Here is a 23,531-nt window from a genome sequence, read left to right on the forward strand (position 1 = left end):
AAAATCTGATATCTGTTAAGGTCAAAGGGTAGGATGGATGTTCAGCAGGGAAAAACAAGATAATTATATTATTATGAGATTATATCATTATAGTCAACGTTATTTTAAACTGATTTAGTCCTTAAATAAGGACTACATTTTTTTTATATTTCAGCCTGAAATAATAATAATGGTAGCTAACACTGATGGAGTCATTATCATTGATGGAGTCAGAACTCTTTAAAATATTTTCTGTATATCGATTCACTGAATGCCCTCAATAACCACCAGACTTCATTATTAGCTTCATTGTAGAGATGAGAAAACTAGGCATATTAAGTATCTTGTTCAATGTAACATGTAAATGATGGAGTGAATATTTCAACCCGAGTATTTTAACTCTTTTAAGTCCACCCTGTTTATCACATTGCCTTAGGTCTTCAGTTAATATAGAAGGATATTTAATATTTCATTTAATGTGATTTTTAAAATTAATTTGTTCAATAAACATTTACTAAACACCTATTTTATGACAGACACTAGAAATTCAAAGATGATATATGGCAAAACCAATACAATATTGTAAAGTTAAAAAATAAAATAAAATAAAAAATACCTCAAAAAAAAAAAAAAAAAAGAATGATTGGCCAAAGACCATCCAGAAACTAATCCCATCACCATAAAACCCGAGACTGCAAGCCACGTGGCAGAGCAATTCTCCTGGGTTCCCTTACCCTACTGCTCTCCACCCGGGTGCCCTTTCCCAATAAAATCTCTTGCTTTGTCAGCAAAAAAAAAAAAGAGAAAAAGTGATTCTTTGCCTGAAGGGAGCTTGCAATAATACAACATTACCCTAAATATTTGTAAGTAAAGCTAATCCATTTTATAATAAAGTCATAAAGTTATACAGTTATGTATAAAATTTAATGTGACAATGAGGGGTAATAACTAAGCCCAGGAAGACAATCGGACAAAAATGTTTCTGGCCACAAGAAAACAGCCTGTGCAAGGCATGGAGGCTGCGAGAGTATGCAGCATGTTCCGGAAACTGTTACGTGTTCACACGCTTGTGTGTGTGTGCGTGTGTTAGTCACTCAGTCGTGTCTGACTCTTTTCGACTCCATGGACTATAGCCCACCAGGATCCTCTTTCCATGAGATTCCCCAGGCAAGAATACTAGAGTGGGTTGCCATTTCCTTCTCCAGGGCATCTTCTTGACCCAGGGATGGAACCTGGGTCTCCTGCATTGCAGGCGGATTCTTTACCATCTGAACCACCAGGGAAGCATTACATAGGTTAGTTTTAGGATAAAAATAGTTCTGAGGAGAGAGTGATACAAGGTGAATCTGTACAGGTTAGGGCCAGGTCATGAAGGCATTGGGTGCTATGGCAAAGACATTACAAGGTTTTCATTTTTCAATTTTTCCAATAAAACCCCTAGATCAAGTAGGCTTAGGCAAAAACCCATTATATAGAAGAGATATATGGGGGGTTGTTTTATACAAGGGGAGGGAGGCTGTCAGTCCTGGCCCCTTCTTCACACCACTGCTAGAGCCAGTGTGTTTAACCAGAAGTTAAATAGCAAAGTAACATGATGGGATTTGCCTCCTAGAAGGATGCAATATAAGCCCTGCTTGGCTGAGTTTCTATTTTTGTCTTACTTAACTGAATTCCTGTGGGTGAAGCTTTTAGCCAGTCTCCATCTCTCTTTATAAAGAGTAAGGAAGTGGCCTTCTCCTGGTAGCTTCTGGTAGAGTTCTTTGCCCACAGTTAATGGACTCATTGAATGTTTGCTGAAATTGGACCAAGGAAAAAATCTTTTCTTCTTGGGTTATTTGGAAGAATTAGAGGACATACTGCTCCAGGCACTTTTGGTTCTTCTCTCCCAAAGGGGGACAGTTCAGTGGAGTGACTGGTAGCATAGAACATAATGTTGGTAACAGTAATAACAACAGCAGCCATAGTCAAGAATAAAGATTACTATCATTGATTGCTTATTTTATGCCAAGCATTGTTCTTAGTACTTAATATAACATATACTAACTCATTTAGTCCTTGAAACAATTCCCATTAGAGGAGCAAGCTAATATATCCATTTTACAAATGAGGAATTAATTGAAAGCATAAAAATTGTACATAACTTTCCCGAGCTTCACAGACAGTAAATGCCAGAGTTAGAATTCAAATCCAGCCAGTCAGGGTGTACCCACCTTCTCCACAGCCCTGTTATTAGAATGACAGATGGGGATGGGCGTTGCAGGGGCCTGGCCTTCAGATTCAGGTAGAGCTGAGTTCACAGCCCCCTCCTCTCCTTACTCTCTTTGAACAAACTTTTTAACTTTTCTGAATCTCATTTTTTCTTATCTGTTAGATGCAAATACAACCATTGCAAACTTGTTTTGAGATTAAATTTATATACTATCTAGTGCCTGGTACATAACATTTCCTCAATAAATATAGGTCCTGGTAAGAGACAGTGAATGCCTGAGTGGGACATTCAACAGGAATGAAAAGAGGATGTTATAATGTGCATTGAACTTCTGTACTGGGATGGTAGCCTGTGCTATGAACCCCATGCCACATGTGGCACAGGTGGGTTAGTTCATTGTCAGTATGTGTAAATAGCTTGAATCAGCCCAGTCTGCACCACCTCAAAGTTATTAGTCTTACCCTGAACAATGGGGAGCTGTCAAAATGACTTACTATAGAGCAGAATCCAAAAGAGAAAGTGAGGCTAGATTCCAGAAGCTAAAGACTGAAATCACAGTAATTCATTTATTCATTCACTAAGAATAAATGAATGTGCTGTCCTCTGGGGTGATGGTAGTGAATAAGACAGACAAGGGTGCTATCTTCTGGAATCATAAATTCCAGCATGAGTGAAAGATATTTAACAAACAGTTGAACAGTTATGTAGAGTTCTGATCAACTTTGAGGGAGTATACAGAGAGTATTAAGGGAGAATTTAAGAAGGAAACTTACTTATCTTGGTTGCCAGTGCAGTTGTTCCCCAATAAAATGGCTATTGTTGTTGTTTAGTTGCTAAGTTGTGTCTGACTCTTTGCAACCTCATGGACTGCAGCACCAGGCTTCCCTGTCCTTCACCATCTCCTGGAGCTTGCTCAAACTCATATCCATTGAGTCAGTGATGCCATACAACCATCTCATCGTCTGTCACCCACTTCTCTTCCTACCTTCAATCTTTCCCAGCACCAGGGTCTTTTCCAGTGAGTCAGCTTTTCACATCAGGTGGCCAAAGTATTGGAGCTTCAGCTTCAGCATCAGTCCATCAGTGAATATTCAGAGTTGATTTCCTTAAGGATTGACTGGTTTGATCTCCTTGCTGTCCAAGGGACTCTCAAGAGTCTTCTCTAGCACCACAGTTTGAAAGCATCAATTCTGAGGTGCTCCAGACTTCTTTATGCTTCAACTCTCACATCTGTACATAACTACTGGAAAAACCACAGTTTTGACTATACAGACCTTTGTTGGCAAAATGATGTCTCTGCTTTTTAATATGCTGTCTAGGCTTGTCATAGCTTTATATATATATATGTATTTTACATATTCCTTTACATTATGATTTATCACAAAATACTAAATATAGTTCCCTGTGCTATTCAGTAGGATCTTGTTGTTTATCCATCCTAAATATAATAGTTTGCCTCTGCTAATCCCAACCTCCCAACTGTCCACCCCAGATCCTCCCTGCTTTGGCAACCACAGGTCTGGTCTATGTCTGTGGGTCTGTTTCATAGATGGGTCATTTGTGTCATAGTTATATAAGTTATATAAGTTCTAAGTTATATCATATGGTATTTGTCTTTCTCTTTCGACTTACTTCCCTTAGTATGATAATCCCTAGGTTCATCCATGTTGTTGGAAAAGCTGTCTTATTGATGATAGAGTTTAGCCAAATAAATGAAATATTCCTAGGGTTAGAACCTATTTTATAAATTCGCAGTTCTCTTGGGAGTCATATATCAGTGCTGGCAAGGGTATGAGAAGGATGCAGGCCACCCTTGTCATATTTGCTTCTCTAGGGGACACCACTTCCTAGTAGAGAGAGGGCAGGTTAGCCTAGGATGAGATGGTTGGATAGCATCACCAACTCAATGGACATGAGTTTGAGCAAACTGAGAGATAGTGAAGAACAGGGAAGCCTGGAGAGCTGCAGTCCATGAGGTTGCAGTGAGTCAGACACAACTTAGCAACTGGACAACAACAACGAAAAGAGCAGTGCAAACTGTCACTCATCTCAGTTTGTCCTGGTTTTGACACTTCGTGGCTCTCTTATCCTGGGCATGTTGCTTACCCTCCATTTATTCCCCGTGTATGTTGCTGTGCTGTGTGTGTGTGTTCAGTCGTATTTGACCCTCTGTGACCCTAAGGACTGGTGCCTACCATACTCCTAAAATTCTATGGAATTTTCCAGACAAGAATACTGGAGTGAGTTGCCATTTCCTACTCCAGGGGACCTTCCCAACCCAGAGATCAACCCACATCTCTTGTGTCTCCTTTATTGGAGGCGAATTCTTTACCACTGAGCCACCTGGGAAACCCTTTACTTGTGTAGATATGGATAATATCACTTCTCTCGTAAAGTTAGTGTGAGAAGTAAATGTGGGTATTTATAAAGCATTTGAGATTAGTACATAGCACACAGTTGTTACTGTTATGGCACCTCTTGCATATATTTTCATTTTTCTCTCCATAGCACCAGTGATTCCTATAGGAAACCATATGCCCTACCCCATCCAGGTAACAGGCCTTGGCAGCGCTGTTTCTGCTGGGAAACCAATGCCTCCTCAGTCACATCATATTATACTTGTTCTTTTCCCCTAACTGGATAGCTCCCACATGGCCTTTAGGATTCAGCTCACACTTGAATTTCTTGGCTGTCTCCCCTGATGCTCCTAATTAGATAAGCTACTCGAACCTCTCATGTTAATAATTTTGCATGTATCTGTATCATTATTTGATTTCCGTTCGTGATCCCCATGAGACTACTGTAAGTTTTATCGTGGAAGAGCTTGAAAGTGTTATGTCCATTGTTGTATTACAGTCAGCTCTCTATATTCAGTGTTAGTTGAATCTGATGTTGAGACCCACAGATACGGCAGGCTGGCTGCAGTGTGCCACTTCACAAAAGAGACTGGAGCGTCCGTGGGTTTTGGTATCCATGGGGGTCCTAGAGCCAGTTCCTTGTGGATACTGAGGGATGACTGTATTATACTATTATTATTACCACTAATGTTATTTAGCATTGTGCCTGGGATAGAGCAGACAGATAAATATGTGTTGAATGAATTAATTTAGTTTAGGGTTAACATATACAACAAATCCAGTTGCTGCCTGGAGAATGCCATAGCAAGGTCTCAAATTCTAGCAATGCGGCAATGAAGAGATGTGGAATTAGCTGAGTTATTGAACCACCCTGGGTCTGTTTCCTAAGACCTCAAACCCCACCTTGAGATAATTTTAGAGGATCCATACATGCTTAAGTCTCAATGTTTAATATACTTTAGTATTGATATTTAATAAACTGTTTTTTAAACCTTTCAAACTGTACATTATATACCAACTTTGAACACACCAGAAAATGGCAGCCTCTCAGGGGGGCATGAGGGAAGGACAAATTGGGAGTTTGGGGTTAGCAGATGCAAACCATTATATATAGAATGCATAAACAACAGGGCCCTGCTGAATAGCACGGGAACTATAACCAACATCCAGTGATAAGCCATAATGGAATGGAATGTGAAAAAAAATGTGCATAAATGTGTAACTGAATCACTTTACATCAGAAATTAACACAACCTTGTAAATCAACTATGAAAGTGAAAATGTTAGTTGCTCAGTCATATCCAACTTTTGCAACCCCATGGACTATACCCCGCCAGGCTCCTCTGTCCATGGAATTCTCCAGGCAGAATACTGGAGTGGGTAGCCATTCTCTTTTCCAGAGGATCTTTCCGACCCAAGGATCAAACCTGGGTCTCCTGAATTGCAGATAGATTCTTTACCATCTGAGCCACCAGGGAAGTTAAAATCACCTATACATCAATAAAATAAATTTTAAAATAAAAGAAAATGGCAGCCTCTCAATTTGTACTCCAGGTTACTTCATTCATGTGCAGAATGCCATTCAGTATCAATTTTCCGCTGAAATGGCAAGTCATGCTATTTATGCAATTACATTTCTTAGGAAATGTAGATTTTCTCTATCCTTTGGAACCAAAACAAAACTGAAAATGACTAAAATATTGAAACTGATATGTGACTTGCAGTTTGTTTCAAAAATTCTAAATTTGCTTTCACTAAAATAATCGCTTTGTTGTCACTGATTAACTTTATAACTAGTCATTACTTAAAGTTATAAAAATAAGTGTTTACTGTTTTTAAAAGCATAGTTTTTATTGAGGCTATATATTGGCATCCTGAATAGATTTTCTACTAGAGAAAGGGATTTCAGTGCTACAAATTATTAAAAAAAAAAAATTTTTTTTTTTTCAAAAAATCACATGTTAGAAGATGTCAGTAATCCCTACAAATTCTATTAGTCTCTAATTCTTTAACAATGAATTGTCTTCAAATTTTGTCACATTCGGTCAACAACAAAGATGAAAATGATGGACATGTTAACACAAATGCCTGCGTAATGCCAGCGGCCACTGTGGAGAGCAGCACAGGCTAGGGGCAGCAGAGGTGGTTTTAGCCAGTATCTAAGCATATGGGATGCAGTAGCATTTATGAGTCTGTACACATCATCCTGGGCTTCCCAGCTGGGTGGTAAAGAATTGCCTGCCAGTGCAGGAGATGTAAGAGACACGGGTTTGATCCCTGGGTGGGAAAGACCCCCCGGAGAAGGGCATGGCAACCCACTCCAGTATTCCTGCCTGAAGAATCCCATAGGCAGACGAGCCTGGCAGGCTACAGTCCCTGGGGTCACAGAGTCAAACACGACTGAAGCAACTTAGCACACATGCTAACCCCATCCTTTTTTTTTTTTTTAATATAAATTTATTTATTTTAATTGGAGGCTAATTACTTTACAATATTGTATTGGTTTTGCCATACATCAACATGAATCTGCCACCCATCCTTTTTTGTAAAGTTAAAACTGACCAGTCTCTTGAATTGTCGTAAGAATTACACAGGTTTATTCCTCTTCCATGGATTGAGAGCTGTGTTGTTGAGCACACTAATATTAAATGTCTCATTAATTCTGGTTTTAAATCCTGCTGTATTGTAGATTCTTAAAGTATGTTCCCCTGTGTAATAAATGTGCAACTTAAAATCCCTCCTTTATCCCCTGAAATCATTCATAAGCAAATATTAATGGGTGCTAAAAAGCTCTTTTAATTGGAGGACCAAAGGTAGTTTCTCTTCAACCCTGACTTAAGGTGCTCCTAAACTCTTCTTTCATGATTTAGCAGCAGCTTTGGTTTTATCATTGTGGGTAATCACCCTTCTATCTAGGAGTTTTCATTTTAGAATTACAAACACTGACTTTGAAATCAGACAAATCTTGGCTTTAGATCTTAGCTCTAACTTTTAATATAGGAATGTGCTGTGTGTGCATGTTCAGTCGTGTCTGACTCTTTGTGGCCCATGGACTGCCCACCAGGCTCCTGTGTTCATGGGATTTCCCAGGCAAGAATACTGGAGTCGGTTGCCATTTCCTCCTGCAGGGGATCTTCCTGACCCAGGGATGGAACCTGTGTCTCCTTCATTGGCAGGTGGATTCTTTTACCACCTGCTGGGAAGCTCTAAAATAGGAAGACACTCTCTGAAACTCATATTTCTTATTTGCTCAATGGGATCATTAAAAACAGGTATTTCATAGATCTGTTTTGGATATTCAATAATACACATACAACTTATGGTACAGAGCATTACATCGGGTTGGCTTTGGCTGTATTTTATGACTACGGTTGTGATCATCATATAGCCATCAGAGGTAGTCAGTGGTTAGCAAGCATTGTCTAGAATCATCCTTTTCCTTGCATTTGAAAAGCACTGTTTCTTCACCTGTTTTATCCTGATATGCCGGTTCTGGTTTTTCATATGCAAGTGTTCTATGCAAGCAATTAGAAGTCTACCCCAATACACAGAAACTTTTCAAGTCTCTGTTATATCACATTAGGTAATATCCCATTGGCCAAAGCAAGTCACGGGGCCAAGCCCAGAGATAAGCAGAGGGGATGGACTCCACCTCTTTATGTATTGTTGTTATTCAGTTGCTAAGTCTTGTCCGACTCTTAGCGAGTCAGACTGTAGCACGCCAGGCGCTTCCCTGTCCTTCACTATCTCCCAGAGTTTGCTCAAAGTCATATCCATTGAATTGGTGATGCCATCCAACCATCTCATCCTCTGTCGCCCTCTTCTCCTTCAGTCTTTCCCAGCATCAAGGTCTTTTCCAGTGAGGCAGCTCTTCACATGAGGTGGCCAAAGCATTAGAGCTTCAGCTTCAGCAAAAGTCCTTCCAATGAATGCCAAATATCAAGGCCATTTTTCTTTTCAGTCTGCCGGAAATATTAAGCAATAGATTCCTGTCATTTCAAGAAAAAATAATAGTTTTCTTTATGTTGATAATAGTGCTCTGCTTAAATAAGCACTTAATCATTTCTAAGACCTGAGAGGTGACTTAGATAGGTATTCTTTTTCCCATTTATAGATGAATATAACTGACATTCAGAGAGTTTAAATAGCCATATCTGAGTTTACATAGTGAATCAGCTTGGACAAGATTTTTGAAGTCTTCTGATTGAAATTATGGTTCTTCCTAGACTATCAGACTTGGCTGATTAAAATTGCTCCCTTTTAAAATTTCTTACAATTTTGGTATCATTCTTTTGTTTTTTAAATTATGACCCAGTGGTCATTAGTTTCCCAATGAGCTTGATCCCTTTGCTTAATTCTTAAGACATAAGAATAATCCATTTACAAAATAGAAGAAAAGCTTTTTATAGCTTCGTAATCTAATTCTAGCCTCAATGGTTTCTGTCTGTCCTTTTGAAAACTTCATAACCCATCTTCTTCAATAGGCCATGTTGTAAGAGGTCAGACTGTTTGTGAAGGGGTTAAATGAGTTCTTATGGTCATAAGAAGTGCCTCCCTTTCAGTTTCACTGCATAACTTATGGCCATCAATGCCCTAATCTAGAAATCTGGATAAACAGTAGCCCTGAAGGCCTGATAAATTGCCTACTCACTTAGGAGTTAATATAAGATCACGCTCAGGGTTCTATATTAGAGCTACATCACCATGACCCACGGTGGTTCTGTAACTGTGTTTGTAACAGTGCAATTTAAACCTAAAATTCAAGTTACTTATATTCCTGACCTCTTATTCTTGTTATTTATTTTTTGGTTGAGAAGATTAATAATAACATTTATTTTGTATTATATTTTATAACTTTCACATCTTCATTTAATTTTCACAAAAGATTAGGACATATAATACTATTATAAAATCTATGCTGCTGCTACTGCTGCTGCTAAGTCGCTTCAGTCGTGTCCGACTCTGTGCGACCCCATAGACGGCAGCTCACCAGACTCCCCCATCCCAGGGATTCTCCAGGCGAGAATACTGGAGTGGGTTGCCATCTATATCTCCATATAAATGAGAAAAATTAGACTCTAAAAGGTAGGTTACTTTCCTGGGATCATACAGCCAGAAGGAAGTGGGGCCCAAACTGGACATGTACCCCACCTGCCCCGCCTTCTCATTTTCTTGACTCAATGCATAGGCCTTCTTCATTATCTTGTTGCCTCAGTTTACCTTTGCAAAGCAATGGAGGATGTGCTGATTTCATTCTGGTCTCCCAGTACTGTTTACTTTGGATTTAATCATATACTGAATTACACTGCTGTTTACCTGTTTCATGAGTTCTTGTTTTCTTAATGATATGGTCAGCTTTGGGGGCACTTTTCCTTCTCTGCTTCTCCCATGTCAGCTGCCGTCCTGTGGAGAACCTAGGAGAGCAAATACTCATAGAACCAGCCCCGCTTCTCGGTGAGAATGACCCAGGCTGAGCCTGTCCCACTGCTGCTGGAAAGTGATTGATGTTTTACTGTCTTATTTACTTGTCCCTTTAGTTGAAAGCAGATGCCAAGTCACCCCAAAAACCCTCAGGTTTGTTTTCTCCCCTTGTATCTAGGCTTCCCCAAAGTACATCTGCTCCGATCCTACATTCATCCATGATTATTTGGCCCCACATGGTGGATTTAAAATAGCTAATATGCATGATCCTCAGACATTTTGAGGTCTGCTGCAGGACTCTGCAGCAAGTTGAAGGACGGTGAAGGTCATTCTCTCCTTATACCTGTGGTGAAGACTAGGCAGTTTCTGATGGCCACAGGGAAGATTTCCTGGGTCAGCAGTGTGCCGTCCCCTCCCCCAGCCTCCTTCCCAGCCCTTCACTCCTCTACTCCTTTCCAGGGTTAAGGCCACGTGCTGCTTCTTAGCTCAGCATCCCAAGCACACGTTCTATTTTGAGATTACCTACTCTTTGACGTGGATAGGCCACGTGATATGTAACATACTGATTCTCCTAGGTTTGCAAATCTCCACCACTTTTTAGGAAAACTGATTTTTGTGTGGTCAGAAAGTGCCAGCATTTCACCACTCCTCTTATTTTTACCAATTCCTTTCAAGCTATAAGGAAGGCTACTGTAAGTGGTTGGACGTTTTATAGGTATTCACTTCTTTATTCATATTTATCCACAGGATTTTGCTCGATGCTAGGATATTATAAACAGCTAAAGCAGGGAGGATCTCTTTGTTTATAGTTTTTATGGATTGATAGGGAAGAGAGGCTTCAGTCAAATGTTTAAATAGATAAGTGTGGATTGCAGTTCTGGTAGGTGCTGCGAGGGAAGAGATCCGTGATGATTTATGGGACTAGAAGCATGTCAGGCAGACCAGAGAGCTTTATTGGGGAAGGGGCTCTGGAACTGACATTTGAAGGCAGGAGAACTTAGAGTCCATGGAGAAGAGAGTCAAGAACAAGGGCAATTATGACTCAGGATGACCCTTACCTCTATTCCAGTACCAACAAATGTGTGGCTTTAGGGGTGGACAAGATATAGCGGGGAGACTTGACATTACCCGAGAGAACTGGAGAAGACATCCCTCAGGAGTATCCGTTAAACTCAATCAGGAATAATGAGTAGAAATTATGTGAAGAGGAAGGGGAAAGAAGACACTCATGGGAGACTACAGAAGGGCCCAGCATTGTTGAGACTGAGTAGCTGGAGGAGGCAAGAATACAGACAGGGACACACTTTGAGTGTTCTTTCAGGAAATGGTGATGTAAAATCTTACGCTCCCAGATTCTTACTGTTGCCTCTAAAACAGTCTTCCTGGGCTCAGAAATTTTTCCACCAACCTCAAAAATAAAATGCTATTTAAAAGTCCAATTGATGTGTACACATCAAAATAAAATTACGGGAGAACATGCACACCCTTCATTAGTGATGCCAGGTCTTCTAAAAAAAGGCTCAGGTTAGTGCACTCCGAATTGAAACTCAAAATGAATGAAATCTGAATTCCGAAACTTACTCTGTCGGGGGATTCTTTCTTTTCACATCCGTGGCACTACCACATGTCCCCTTTCTTTTCATGTGTACTTTCCTGAGGGTGAGATGGGTACTCCTGCTTTGTGAACACCCTCAGATCGAGAGAACTTACCCTTGCTTCCTTTCCCATCTGACTTTCATAATCTTCTACTAGGGACTTCAATAAAAGGAGACTTCAAAGAAAATGAACCTAACAAAATTTAAATTGAAGAGCCTGTATTTTTTTTTCTTTTCACCTTTCTTAGTCTTCCTTGAACCAAGTATGATCAGTGATAGGTACTTGATGGACAAATTTCCCAGAGGCCTAGAATGAGTTTTATCTCAATAGCAAGTCTACCTTGATCTCTTCCAGGTGAAAAGATGAGGAATTTTTTTTTTACTATCAGGTTGCATACTATTTTGGTTTGCTGTACAAACAGAAGACCCCTTTCAACTGCCAATGTGCTGTCTTGTAAATGTTTTCTTTTTAGTCAAGAGACAAAGTCAAGTAGTATGATAATAATGCTTGTTTGTTACCACAGAAGAAAAAACTCAAATTTTTGCATAGTTGATATAGATGGTTATGAAAAATAGAATCCTACTAAAGACATGGATTTTCATGACAGAATATTTATGGTTCTAACACAGGATGAAGAGGAAGAAATCAAACAAGAAATTAACATGTTGAAGAAATACTCTCATCACCGGAATATAGCTACATACTATGGTGCTTTTATCAAAAAGAACCCACCAGGCATGGATGACCAACTTTGGGTATGTAGGACTGTCCACATTTGCTTTTCTTACTTAAAAAACAACCAAGACTAAGTGTTTCATTTCTCTATCCTAATTACTGAGTTTGATTAGGTACTTGTTCCTTGAAATCCTTTATTCCATAATTTCCATAACATTGTATTTGCAACGTTTTCTCTCATTTCCTTGAATACCTGTCTGTCTTCTATCATTTAATGTGGACCATCCCTAAAGCTAGTTGTTAAGTTCTTTTTTCCCACACAAAATGACTACCTTTATTGAATTTTTACTATACTTTAGGTACCATGCTATATTGTAATATATATATGTATACACACACACACACATATATATATTTACATTTATTTATTTGCTATGCCACATGGCTTGCAGGATCTCAGTTCCCCAGCCAGGGACTGACCTGAGCCTTGGCATTGAAAGCACCGAGTCCTAACCGCTGGACTGCCAGGGAATGCCCACCACGTTAATTTTTTTTTTTAATTCTATCATTTATTCCAGCTCTTTGAGGTAGACATTATTATCTTCATTTTGAGGGGTGAAAAAACCTGTATTTTTGCTTAAACACTTGATGACAAGGAATTTAGTAGCCTTTAGAGATGAAGAGTTTTTATAAATCAATAAGAAAATATGTAAAATGATTAATGGAAAGACTAAGTTAAGATAAGGCAGCAATTAAAAAAATAAGAAATATCAACTACCAAGAAAGATGTTTTTAAAGTGTAATCTTACTAACAATATAAATACAAAAGAAAACAAGAATTAGATACCACTTCTTATCCAGTAGACTGGCAAAGGTTTTTTTTTTTTAATGATATACTCAGGATGGACAGTCACATCCTCTGCTTATAGAAATGAGTGTTGGTACAACTTTACTTAAGGATAGTTGGAAAACACACACACACACACACACACAGATATCTTTATCTCTATTTAATCTCCCAAAGGAAATGCCTTACTTTTGACTCAATATTTTCACATACAGGAATATATCCTAAATTTAACTACATAAAAATATATGCATTATAGATGCTAACCAGTAGGTAATCACTTAAATAAATCTGTTAGGGGACAATACTCAACCAGTTAAAATGATGTAGATCTGTGTTTACAAATGGATGAACATGAACAATTATAGTAAGGATATTTTAGAGCCTTTTTAGAGGCTATGATTAGATATAGCACATTTTCATTTTTTTCAAAAAAAGAGAAAGGACCAGTATGTACACATATATTAACATGATGGGGATGTCTAGAATAGTGAGCACCAATAACATTGAAGATGTTTGTTTCTGGGTAGTAATTTCAGTAATTTAATTTCTGAAACTTTTTTTCAATGTCTTTTTTAAAAAAAAATATTTATCTATTTTTAGCTGTGCTGGTTCTTCATTGCTGTGCAGGCTTTTCTCTAGTTGCAGTGAGCAGGGGCTACTCTCTTGCTGTGTGAGGACTTCCTGTTGTGGTGGCTTTTCTTGTTGCAGAGCACGGGCTTCAGAGCACTCGGGCTCAGTAGCTGAGGCTCTCAGGCTCTGGAACACAGGCTCAATAGTTGGTGGCTGCTGCTGCCACTGCTGCTAAGTCACTTCAGTCGTGTCCGACTCTGTGCGACCCCATAGACGGCAGCCCACCAGGCTCCGCAGTCCCTGGAATTCTCCAGGCAAGAACCCTGGAGTGGGTTGCCATTTCCTTCTCCAATGCATGAAAGTGAAAAGTGAAAGTCAAGTCTCTCAGTCGTGTCCGACCCTCAGCGACCCCATGGACTGCAGCCTACCAGGCTCCTCCGTCCATAGGATTTTCCAGGCAAGAGTACTGGAGTGGGGTGCCATTCGGGCTTAATTACTCTAAGGCACGTGAGATCTTCTCGGTCAGGGATTGAAGCCTTGTCTCCTGCATTGTCAGGTGGATTCCCCACCACTGAGCCACCGTATCATTTTTAATTGCTTCTCATTGGGTTATCTTTGCTCCTTACAAAGACAAGTTCTGAGAACAAGGAATGTGTCTTTTGCATCTCAGTGTCTTAAACACCAGGAAGGGGCTGGGCATGTGATGCTGACAAAATAGTTGTTTTATGAATGAAAGCGATATTATTGGTACACACTTGGTTGCTATTATTTTTATTGATTCAAACTGATAATTGCTACAGGTACTTTTGAAAGTTCAGCTTCCCTGTGGCCTATAGGTTGAGGAGGATGTGATGAGATGGCATGAGTGTGAATATAGGACTTATAGTATAGAACTTATATATAGGACTTATATATAGAACACAATATAGTCCTGTGTTCCCATAGGACTTCTATACTGCCAAAAATCTAGCATTTTAGCAAGGACTCCTGCCGTGCCATAAGCTGCAGCAGATGACAAGAGGAGAACGATAGCTGTTTTGATACTGTCTACATAAGCATTTTTTAGTTTGGTCAAAGCTATAGCTTTGGAATCACCTCCAGTTTATCCCCTGAGGTAGCACCACTATTTCCAGATGAGTCACACCTAGCTGTTAACATCACCCCTTTTGTGAGATGGGCCAGACCAGGTAGTTTTCTTATTAGGCTGAGCTATTAATATTAAAATTTGGGCATATATATTATAAATCATTGGTTGGGGAAGGAGAGGAGTGGTCAAACAGGTCAAACTATTTTTCTTAAAACTGAGATTTTTTTTTTTTTTCATAGAGGATCCTGCTGTGATGTATGTCAGAGAGTGTTTTGCCTATGTTCTCCTCTAGGAGTTTTATAGTTTCTGGTCTTACGTTGAGATCTTTAATCCATTTTGAGTTTATTTTTGTATATGGTGTTAGAAAGTGTTCTAGTTTCATTCTTTTACAAGTGGTTGACCAGATTTCCCAGCACCACTTGTTAAAGAGATTGTCTTTAATTCATTGTATATTCTTGCCTCCTTTGTCAAAGATAAGGTGTCCATATGTGCGTGGATTTATCTCTGGGCTTTCTATTTTGTTCCATTGATCTATATTTCTGTCTTTGTGCCAGTACCATACTGTCTTGATAACTGTGGCTTTGTAGTAGAGCTTGAAGTCAGGTAGGTTGATTCCTCCAGTTCCATTTTTCTTTCTCAAGATCGCTTTGGCTATTCGAGGTTTTTTGTATTTCCATACAAATTGTGAAATTATTTGTTCTAGCTCTGTGAAGAATACTGTTGGTAGCTTGATAGGGATTGCATTGAATCTATAAATTGCTTTAGGTAGTATACTCATTTTCACTATATTGATTCTTCCAATCCATGAACATGGTATATTTCTCCATCTATTAGTGTCCTCTTTGATCTCTTTCACCAGTGTTTTATAGTTTTCTATATATAGGTCTTTAGTTTCTTTAGGTAGATATATTCCTAAGTATTTTATTATTTTCGTTGCAATGGTGAATGGAATTGTTTCCTTAATTTCTCTTTCTGTTTTCTCATTATTAGTGTATAGGAATGCAAGGGATTTCTGTGTGTTGATTTTATATCCTGCAACTTTACTATAATCATTGATTAGTTCTAGTAATTTTCTGGTGGAGTCTTTAGGGTTTTCTATGTAGAGGATCATGTCATCTGCAAATAGTGAGAGTTTTACTTCTTCTTTTCCAATTTGGATTCCTTTTATTTCTTTTTCTGCTCTGATTGCTGTGGCCAAAACTTCCAAAACTATGTTGAATAGTAATGGTGAAAGTGGGCACCCTTGTCTTGTTCCTGACTTTAGAGGAAACGCTTTCAATTTTTCACCATTGAGGATAATGTTCGCTGTGGGTTTGTCATATATAGCTTTTATTATGTTGAGGTATGTTCCTTCTATTCCTGCTTTCTGGAGAGTTTTTATCATAAACCGGTGTTGAATTTTGTCAAAGGCTTTCTCTGCATCTATTGAGATAATCATATGGTTTTTATTTTTCAATTTGTTAATGTGGTGTATTACATTGATTGATTTGCGGATATTGAAGAATCCTTGCATCCCTGGGATAAAGCCCACTTGGTCATGGTGTATGATCTTTTTAATGTGTTGTTGGATTCTGATTGCTAGAATTTTGTTTAGGATTTTTGCATCTATGTTCATCAGTGATATTGGCCTGTAGTTTTCTTTTTTTGTGGGATCTTTGTCAGGTTTTGGTATTAGGGTGATGGTGGCCTCATAGAATGAGTTTGGAAGTTTACCTTCCTCTGCAATTTTGTGGAAGAGTTTGAGTAGGATAGGTGTTAGCTCTTCTCTAAATTTTTGGTAGAATTCAGCTGTGAAGCCGTCTGGACCTGGGCTTTTGTTTGCTGGAAGATTTTTGATTACAGTTTCAATTTCCGTGCTTGTGATGGGTCTGTTAAGGTTTTCTATTTCTTCCTGGTCGAGTTTTGGAAAGTTGTACTTTTCTAAGAATTTGTCCATTTCTTCCTCGTTGTCCATTTTATTGGCATATAATTGTTGATAATAGTCTCTTATGATCCTTTGTATTTCTGTGTTGTCTGTTGTGATCTCTCCATTTTCGTTTCTAATTTATTGATTTGATTTTTCTCCCTTTGTTTCTTGACAAGTCTGGCTAATGGTTTGTCAATTTTATTTATCCTTTCAAAGAACCAGCTTTTGGCTTTGTTGATTTTTGCTATGGTCTCTTTTGTTTCTTTTGCATTTATTTCTGCTCTAATTTTTAAGATTTCTTTCCTTCTACTAACCCTGGGGTTCTTCATTTCTTCCTTTTCTAGTTGCTTTAGGTGTAGAGTTAGGTTATTTATTTGACTTTTTTCTTGTTTCTTGAGGTGTGCCTGTATTGCTATGAACTTTCCCCTTAGGACTGCTTTTACTGTGTCCCACAGGTTTTGGGTTGTTGTGTTTTCATTTTCATTCGTTTCTATGCAAATTTTGATTTCTTTTTTGATTTCTTCTGTGATTTGTTGGTTATTCAGCAGCGTGTTGTTCATCCTCCATATGTTGGAATTTTTAATAGTTTTTCTCCTGTAATTGAGATCTAATCTTACTGCATTATGGTCAGAAAAGATGCTTGGAATGATTTCTATTTTTTTGAATTTACCAAGGCTAGCTTTATGGCCCAGGATGTGATCTATCCTGGAGAAGGTTCCATGTGCGCTTGAGAAAAAGGTGAAATTCATTGTTTTGGGATGAAATGTCCTATAGATATCAATTAGGTCTAACTGGTCTATTGTATCGTTTAAAGTTTGTGTTTCCTTGTTAATTTTCTGTTTAGTTGATCTATCCATAGGTGTGAGTGGGGTATTAAAGTTTCCCACTATTATTGTGTTATTGTTAATTTCTCCTTTCATACTTGTTAGCATTTGTCTTACATACTGCGGTGCTCCTGTGTTGGGTGCACAAACAGGAGTGGTCAAACAGGTCAAACTATTTTTCTTAAAACTGAGATTTTTTAAGCTGGAAAAAAAATTAGTTGTCGTTTATTTTACTGGATCCCAGTGAAGCTAATTTCTTTCTCAGAGCCTCTGAGCTCATTAATGGATGGACGCAGAATAAGAATGCAGACATCCTGAAATATGACCATGTAGCTTGGCTGGAAGTTCTATGAAAGGCATTGGAAGTTGTTGTTGTTTTAAATGAGCAAAATTTGCAGTCCGTTTTCAGATCAGCAGTGGGAGCATGCAGCAAGCCTGTTTGCATCTGCAGGGTACAAACAGGAGGTTTGATGCTCTAGAAATGAGTCACTGCTTGCCATTTCTCACCCTGGCCCATTGCTCTTGTCGTGGAGATGGCTGTGGTGGCTGGGAATCAGGAGCTTGCATGTGTATGTGTTCATCTATTCACCCACTCATTCATTCACCCAACAAATACATATCAAGCACTTGCTAGGCGTGAGGCACTCTTCTAGACGATAAGAAACATCAGTGAACAAAACTGATGGAAGCCCCAAGTTACACGTGGTGTACATTCTTGCTACAGACCACAATCATATTATGTCAGAAAACTATTCGAAAAGCTGAAAGTGCATATCCCTAGAAGAGCAGGGAAGGGCTTATGAGGATGCAGGTAGGGGCTGCAGTGGCCAGGGGAACCCCCTTGTAGATAACTTTGAGCATTCCAGGCCTGGTGTTTTCAGGATTATCGACAAGGCCAACGTGACAAAAAGATGTGGGAGATGGGGCCAGATCAGGCAAGGGCTTATAGGGCATTGGCAGGATGTCGGCTTTTCCTCTGAGTGAGGTGGAAGCCACTCGAGGGTTTTGAAGGGGGTGGGGGAGAGAATCTGACTCATAGAGTGAAGGAGTCCCTCTGGTTGCTGAGTTGAGAGTAGGCCAGATGGGGGCCAGAGGAGAAGCAGGAAGGACCAGGGAGGAAACTGAGCAAGCCAGTCCCCTTCCTGAAGTTCACGGGCGTTTGTAAGTAGTGATCACGGGCCACGTGGGGAGGACCTCTGCCTTCACATTCCATTTTTCCCACCTGCAATCAGATGCTGGTGGCAAAACACAGTAGTTTCAGGCCCCACGTCCTGCTTGGAAGCAGAGGACCTCCCTTTTGTCAGATGGCCTTTTGTGCCCACGCAGAGGACTGTTCTGACTGTCCCCATTAGCTAGTCCATTTGCTTCTGTGTCACTGAGGATAACAATACAAAGCTATGAAATTCCTCATAGGTACAAGAGCATCATTTCTTTTTCTAGTTGTTCTATTTGATAAGAAATTCCCTGGTGGCTCAGATGGTAAAGTGTCTGCCTGCAATGTGGGAGACGCAGGTTCGATCCCTGGGTTGGGAAGATCCCCTGGAGAAGGAAATGACACCCCACTCCAGTACGCTTGCCTGGAAAATCCCATGGACAGAGGAGCCTGGTAGGCTACAGTCCATGGGGTCGCAAAGAGTCGGACATGACTGAGCAACTTCACTTTCTTTCTTTGTAAAAAGTTAAAGGCAGAACAGAAACATAATAGTTGGGAAATTAGTATCAGATCACAATATTGATGCAAACTTGGTTACGGAATATAATAGTGTGTACTGGGTCCAAGTCCTCTGACTCATCAAACCACAGGCATTCTGTGTTAACAACAATGGCAAGTAATATTTATCACCTGCTTCACATGTGCAGAGTAATGTATTTGTTTGCGTTGTCATATTATTTCACTATATCTTCATAACTACTCTACAAATTAAATATTCTCATTATCCCCACTTTATTATAGATGAGGAAATTAGGCTCAGAGAACTTAAGAAGTTTGCTTGAGGATTCACAGCTACTGGGTGATGAAACTAGTGTGTTAGCTAACCTCAAGCTGCCTGATGCTAGAATCAAACCCTGCATTCTTCTCCTTTTATTTGTGAAAAATAGTTTCAGAAGTTGCAAAAAATAGGTCAAAGGTTGGTGTTCCAAGTAGGACTGAAGCTTTGTGTTTAAACGTGTATTTTGGCAGGGGCCTACACCCCACAGCATGCAGGATCTTAGACCCCTGCAGTGGGAGTATGGGGTCTTAACCACTGGGCAGCCAAGGAAGTCCCTAAAAAAATTTATTTTTGAGTTCACTATTCAATTTCATTCATGAAAATTTCCCATGAAAATTCTCAGTTTCCCCAGCTTTCCGGGAGGATAGCGAGACCTGTTAGCTGCTGCTATGAAGATGGTATTTCTTAAGTCTTAGAAATACACTTTGAAAAGTACATTAAACCCTTTGGGAGTGTTTTAGCAAATAATTGCAAAGGTCACAGAGAGTTGACTCTTTGGGTTAATGGCATTCTTTTAGGATTACATTTCTTTAAAAATATTATTATGAATTAAATAGAGACAGAGCCTGTAGCAACCAAGAGTAGCACTCTAACATTTATTCCCAGTTTTCAGACCACAGGAACTATTCCCCAGGTATTTCTTGTGCTATGGCTAGAGGCCAGAGGTTTGCACATATGCCACCAGCCAATATAGGTGCTGTTTTAGGTGTCTGATTGAATTATAATCTGTGTGAATTCTATCAGTCTTGTCACAGAGATAAACTCTTGTTTAGTTCCAGCTCTTTGTGGAAATACAACTACTTCTGATAATGGCCAAGTAATTCTCCCTTATCAGCTGCTCAGGGCTTGATCCGGAAATCAAAAAAGAGAGCTCTTTCAATAAAGATTCCGATCTCTCCGAAACAAGGCACCCTGACACACAACACGGCCATCTCATTCTGCTCTGTCTCAGCAAAGAGAGGCCTTCTACTTTGCTGCATGCCCTTCAGACACTGGGAGTGACTGTTGCTGCTGCTAAGTCGCTTCAGTCGTGTCCGACTCTGTGCGACCCCAGAGACAGCAGCCCACCAGGCTCCCCCGTCCCTGGGATTTTCCAGGCAAGAACACTGGAGTGGGTTGCCATTTCCTTCTCCAATGCGAGAAAGTGAAAAGTGAAAGTGAAGTCTCTCAGTCGTGTCCGACCTTCAGCGACCCCATGGACTGCAGCCTAGGAGGCTCCTGCGTCCATGGGATTTTCCAGGCAAGAGTACTGGAGTGGGGTGCCATTGCCTTCTCCGGGGAGTGACAAGGCCTGTCTATTAAATGGACGAATTTCCTCAAGTTAGAAAGCAAAATCACACATATTTTGCCATCTCTTTTGATACCACCACAACAATCACAGGGCTAGAATATCTTATAAAAGGAAATAAATTTCTGATTAGTTTCCAAAATGTAGGCTGGTCAAGTAAGATGGTGGCTCAAGTGGTAAAGAATCCTCCTGCCAATACAGGAGACACAGCTTCAGTCCCTGGGTTGAGAAGATCCCCTGGAGAAGGAAATGGCAACCCACTCCAGTATTGTTGCCTGGAGAATTCCATGGACAGATGAGCCTGGCAGGTACAGTCCATGGCGTCGCAGAGTCAGATACGACTGAGTAACTGAGGACGCATGCAGTTTTATTACTAAAGAATTCCCTTCCTTCATATTTTCAACCTAGGTTACTTGTCTGGAGAAGTAACTGAGTCTTATTATTTGTGAGTGGAAAATTTTAAGACTGAATAAATAGTGGGAGGAGTGATTGTACACTGTTTCCCAGTCTTGGAGCTGCCCCACTGCATGAGCTATAGACACAGAATGTAAGTTACTTAGGTACAAACACAGAGCTAAAGTTACACCTGATTTAATACTGTGCAACTGAGCTTGAGTTCAGCTTTAATGGAGCCATTTTTATGAATTAATGGGTGATTAAGTGACAAGAGTGTAAAAATGATTTCTTTTTTTATTCTAATGAATTTCATTTGAACTGTGCTTAAACGGCTTTTTACCTTAGCAAAAGGTAGACTTGATGTATGCCCAAAGTTACTCTCTCTGCTCAGCAACCATCCTTTGCTAAGCTTCCTTTCGGGCTTCCCTGGTGGCGCTAGTGGTAAAGAACCCACCTGCCAGTGCAGGAGACATAAGAGACTAGGGTTCCATCCCTGGGTCAGGAAGATCCCTTGGAGGAGGGCATAGCAATCTGGAGAATCTCATGGACAGAGAATCTCATGGACAGAGGAGCCTGGCAGGTTATGGTCCACAGGGCCCCAAAGAGTTGGACACACACGACTGAATCAACTTAGCAGAAAGTTACTCTGTTAATGGTCTACATAACCCTCTGGTTCCTATTCTAGATTGATTTTGAGTCAAAGGCAATATTCCTATTTGCGTTACACTTCTCAGAATCCTCAACTACCAAGTTTCTTAGTCGTTAGTCCTAAGTCTTCTAAAGCCAGTGTTGTTTTTTTCTTTTTCTGTTGTTAACTTTTCTGAAAACTTGTTCCCCTGTCACTACCTGTAAATTCTTTCTAAGAGGCAGACTTGTAAATTTCATGTAGCCTTTGAGGTTAGTCTCTGATTTGATCCACGGCTCAAATGGACATGTTATGATTTACCCCTAATAGGAAATACCCTTCAGAAGATCTTGCATGCTTTCTAAGAAATTTGAGCGCCAGGTACCAAATCCAGGAGGCAGCTAACTTCTCTTTACTTGAATGCTACCATGCTAACTCTGAGACGGCTCTCTCCTTAGACATGGGCGACCACAGAGCATTTCTAGCTGTCAATTGGGCAGGTTTATTGTCTCTAAGAATACCAGCCGGCTTAGTACATTCAAACTCTGGTTGTTATTCTCAAAATACATATCCAGAAACTTTATTGACAAAATCTGAGATTTCACATCACTGGGGCTCATCTTTTTGTCTTTGGAACACTTAGAATTTGTAGTTATAAGCATTCTCTTTTCAAGTCTAAAAATATAATTCAGAAGCCAAAGGAGTTTTTGTTTCCCCAAATACATGCTGGTTTAAAAATAAATGCAAAAACCTGTTTAGGTTTCTCAGTTGGTTTCCCAATTTGAAATTGCCGACAGTTTTGCTGTTGCTTTACATCAACAGCATCAGTTGACTGAAATGATAAATGTACACCCAGCAATTGGTGTACCTCTGTACACACAATGTTTTTTATTGTGCGACTTAAACTACCTTTGGCAAATGAAGCTGCATTCTGTAACAAAGTACTGAGTCTGGGTTTTGTTTACACCTTCGTAAATCATGCAGATGGGATCTGTGGCTGTTCCCACCTCCACATGATAAGAATATCCTGTGCCTTGCTGATGCTTCTGGATGTTCAAGGTCAGTAGGCTGATCCTTTGCAGACTTGTGAATTCTTAGATGTTGATCTTTCCTCCCCTTTTCTTAGATTGTTTGTGCAATCGCTTGGTGCAGTTGTTGTTTAGTTACTGAGTCGTGTCCGACTCTTTTGTGACCCTATGGACTGTAGCCTGCCAGGCTCCTCTGTCCATGGGATTTCCCAGGCAGGAATACTGAAATGGGTCGCCATTTGTTTCTCCGGGGGATCTTCCCGATCCAGGGATCGAACCCAGGTCTCTTGCATCTCCTGCGTTGATAGGTGGATTCTTTGCCACTGAGCCACCAGGGAAGCCCTTGGTGCAGACTTCCTTCATTTTAGGTCGACCTTCATCCCCCTGCTCCTTCCTCTTCCTGTCCTATCTCTCATCTCCCCTTTTACTATAAAAGGGAAGGAATCTCTAGGTGACTGACTGGTGACATTTGGGTTAATATATTGCTGTCAAGACAGTCTGGGCTAGTCCTGCAGTTTTAAAATACCTTAAAACTTTTTTTCTTGTTACAGGAACATAAAACCAATTGACTAGCAAGTGAGTATAATACCTTGGGGACCCCAGAAGTCATCCTAAGCCTCTTAGGCTGATTCTGAGAACAGACCTTTTAAAATTCTTTCAGAGGTGACTAGGGTTGGAAAGGGCAAGTTAGAAGTGACCACATCTGCTGATTCCAAACCCATGCCCCTC

At 39.9% G+C, this 23,531-nt stretch overlaps 1 protein-coding gene across 9 annotated transcripts in view; it reads left to right on the forward strand.

Annotated features, from left to right (window-relative positions):
* The window catches only part of TNIK (TRAF2 and NCK interacting kinase), a 407,441-nt gene that overhangs the window by 236,842 nt on the left and 147,068 nt on the right, over nucleotides 1–23,531 (forward strand). For all 9 annotated transcript variants that reach the window (XM_070803591.1, XM_070803368.1, XM_070803755.1 and 6 more), the window contains exon 4: nucleotides 12,192–12,317. In XM_070803591.1, the coding sequence (XP_070659692.1) occupies nucleotides 12,192–12,317 (126 nt within the window). The remainder of the gene's footprint in view (nucleotides 1–12,191; nucleotides 12,318–23,531) is intronic.

This window comes from Bos indicus, chromosome 1, assembly GCF_029378745.1.
Source record: "Bos indicus isolate NIAB-ARS_2022 breed Sahiwal x Tharparkar chromosome 1, NIAB-ARS_B.indTharparkar_mat_pri_1.0, whole genome shotgun sequence".
NCBI classification, from domain to species: domain Eukaryota; kingdom Metazoa; phylum Chordata; class Mammalia; order Artiodactyla; family Bovidae; genus Bos; species Bos indicus.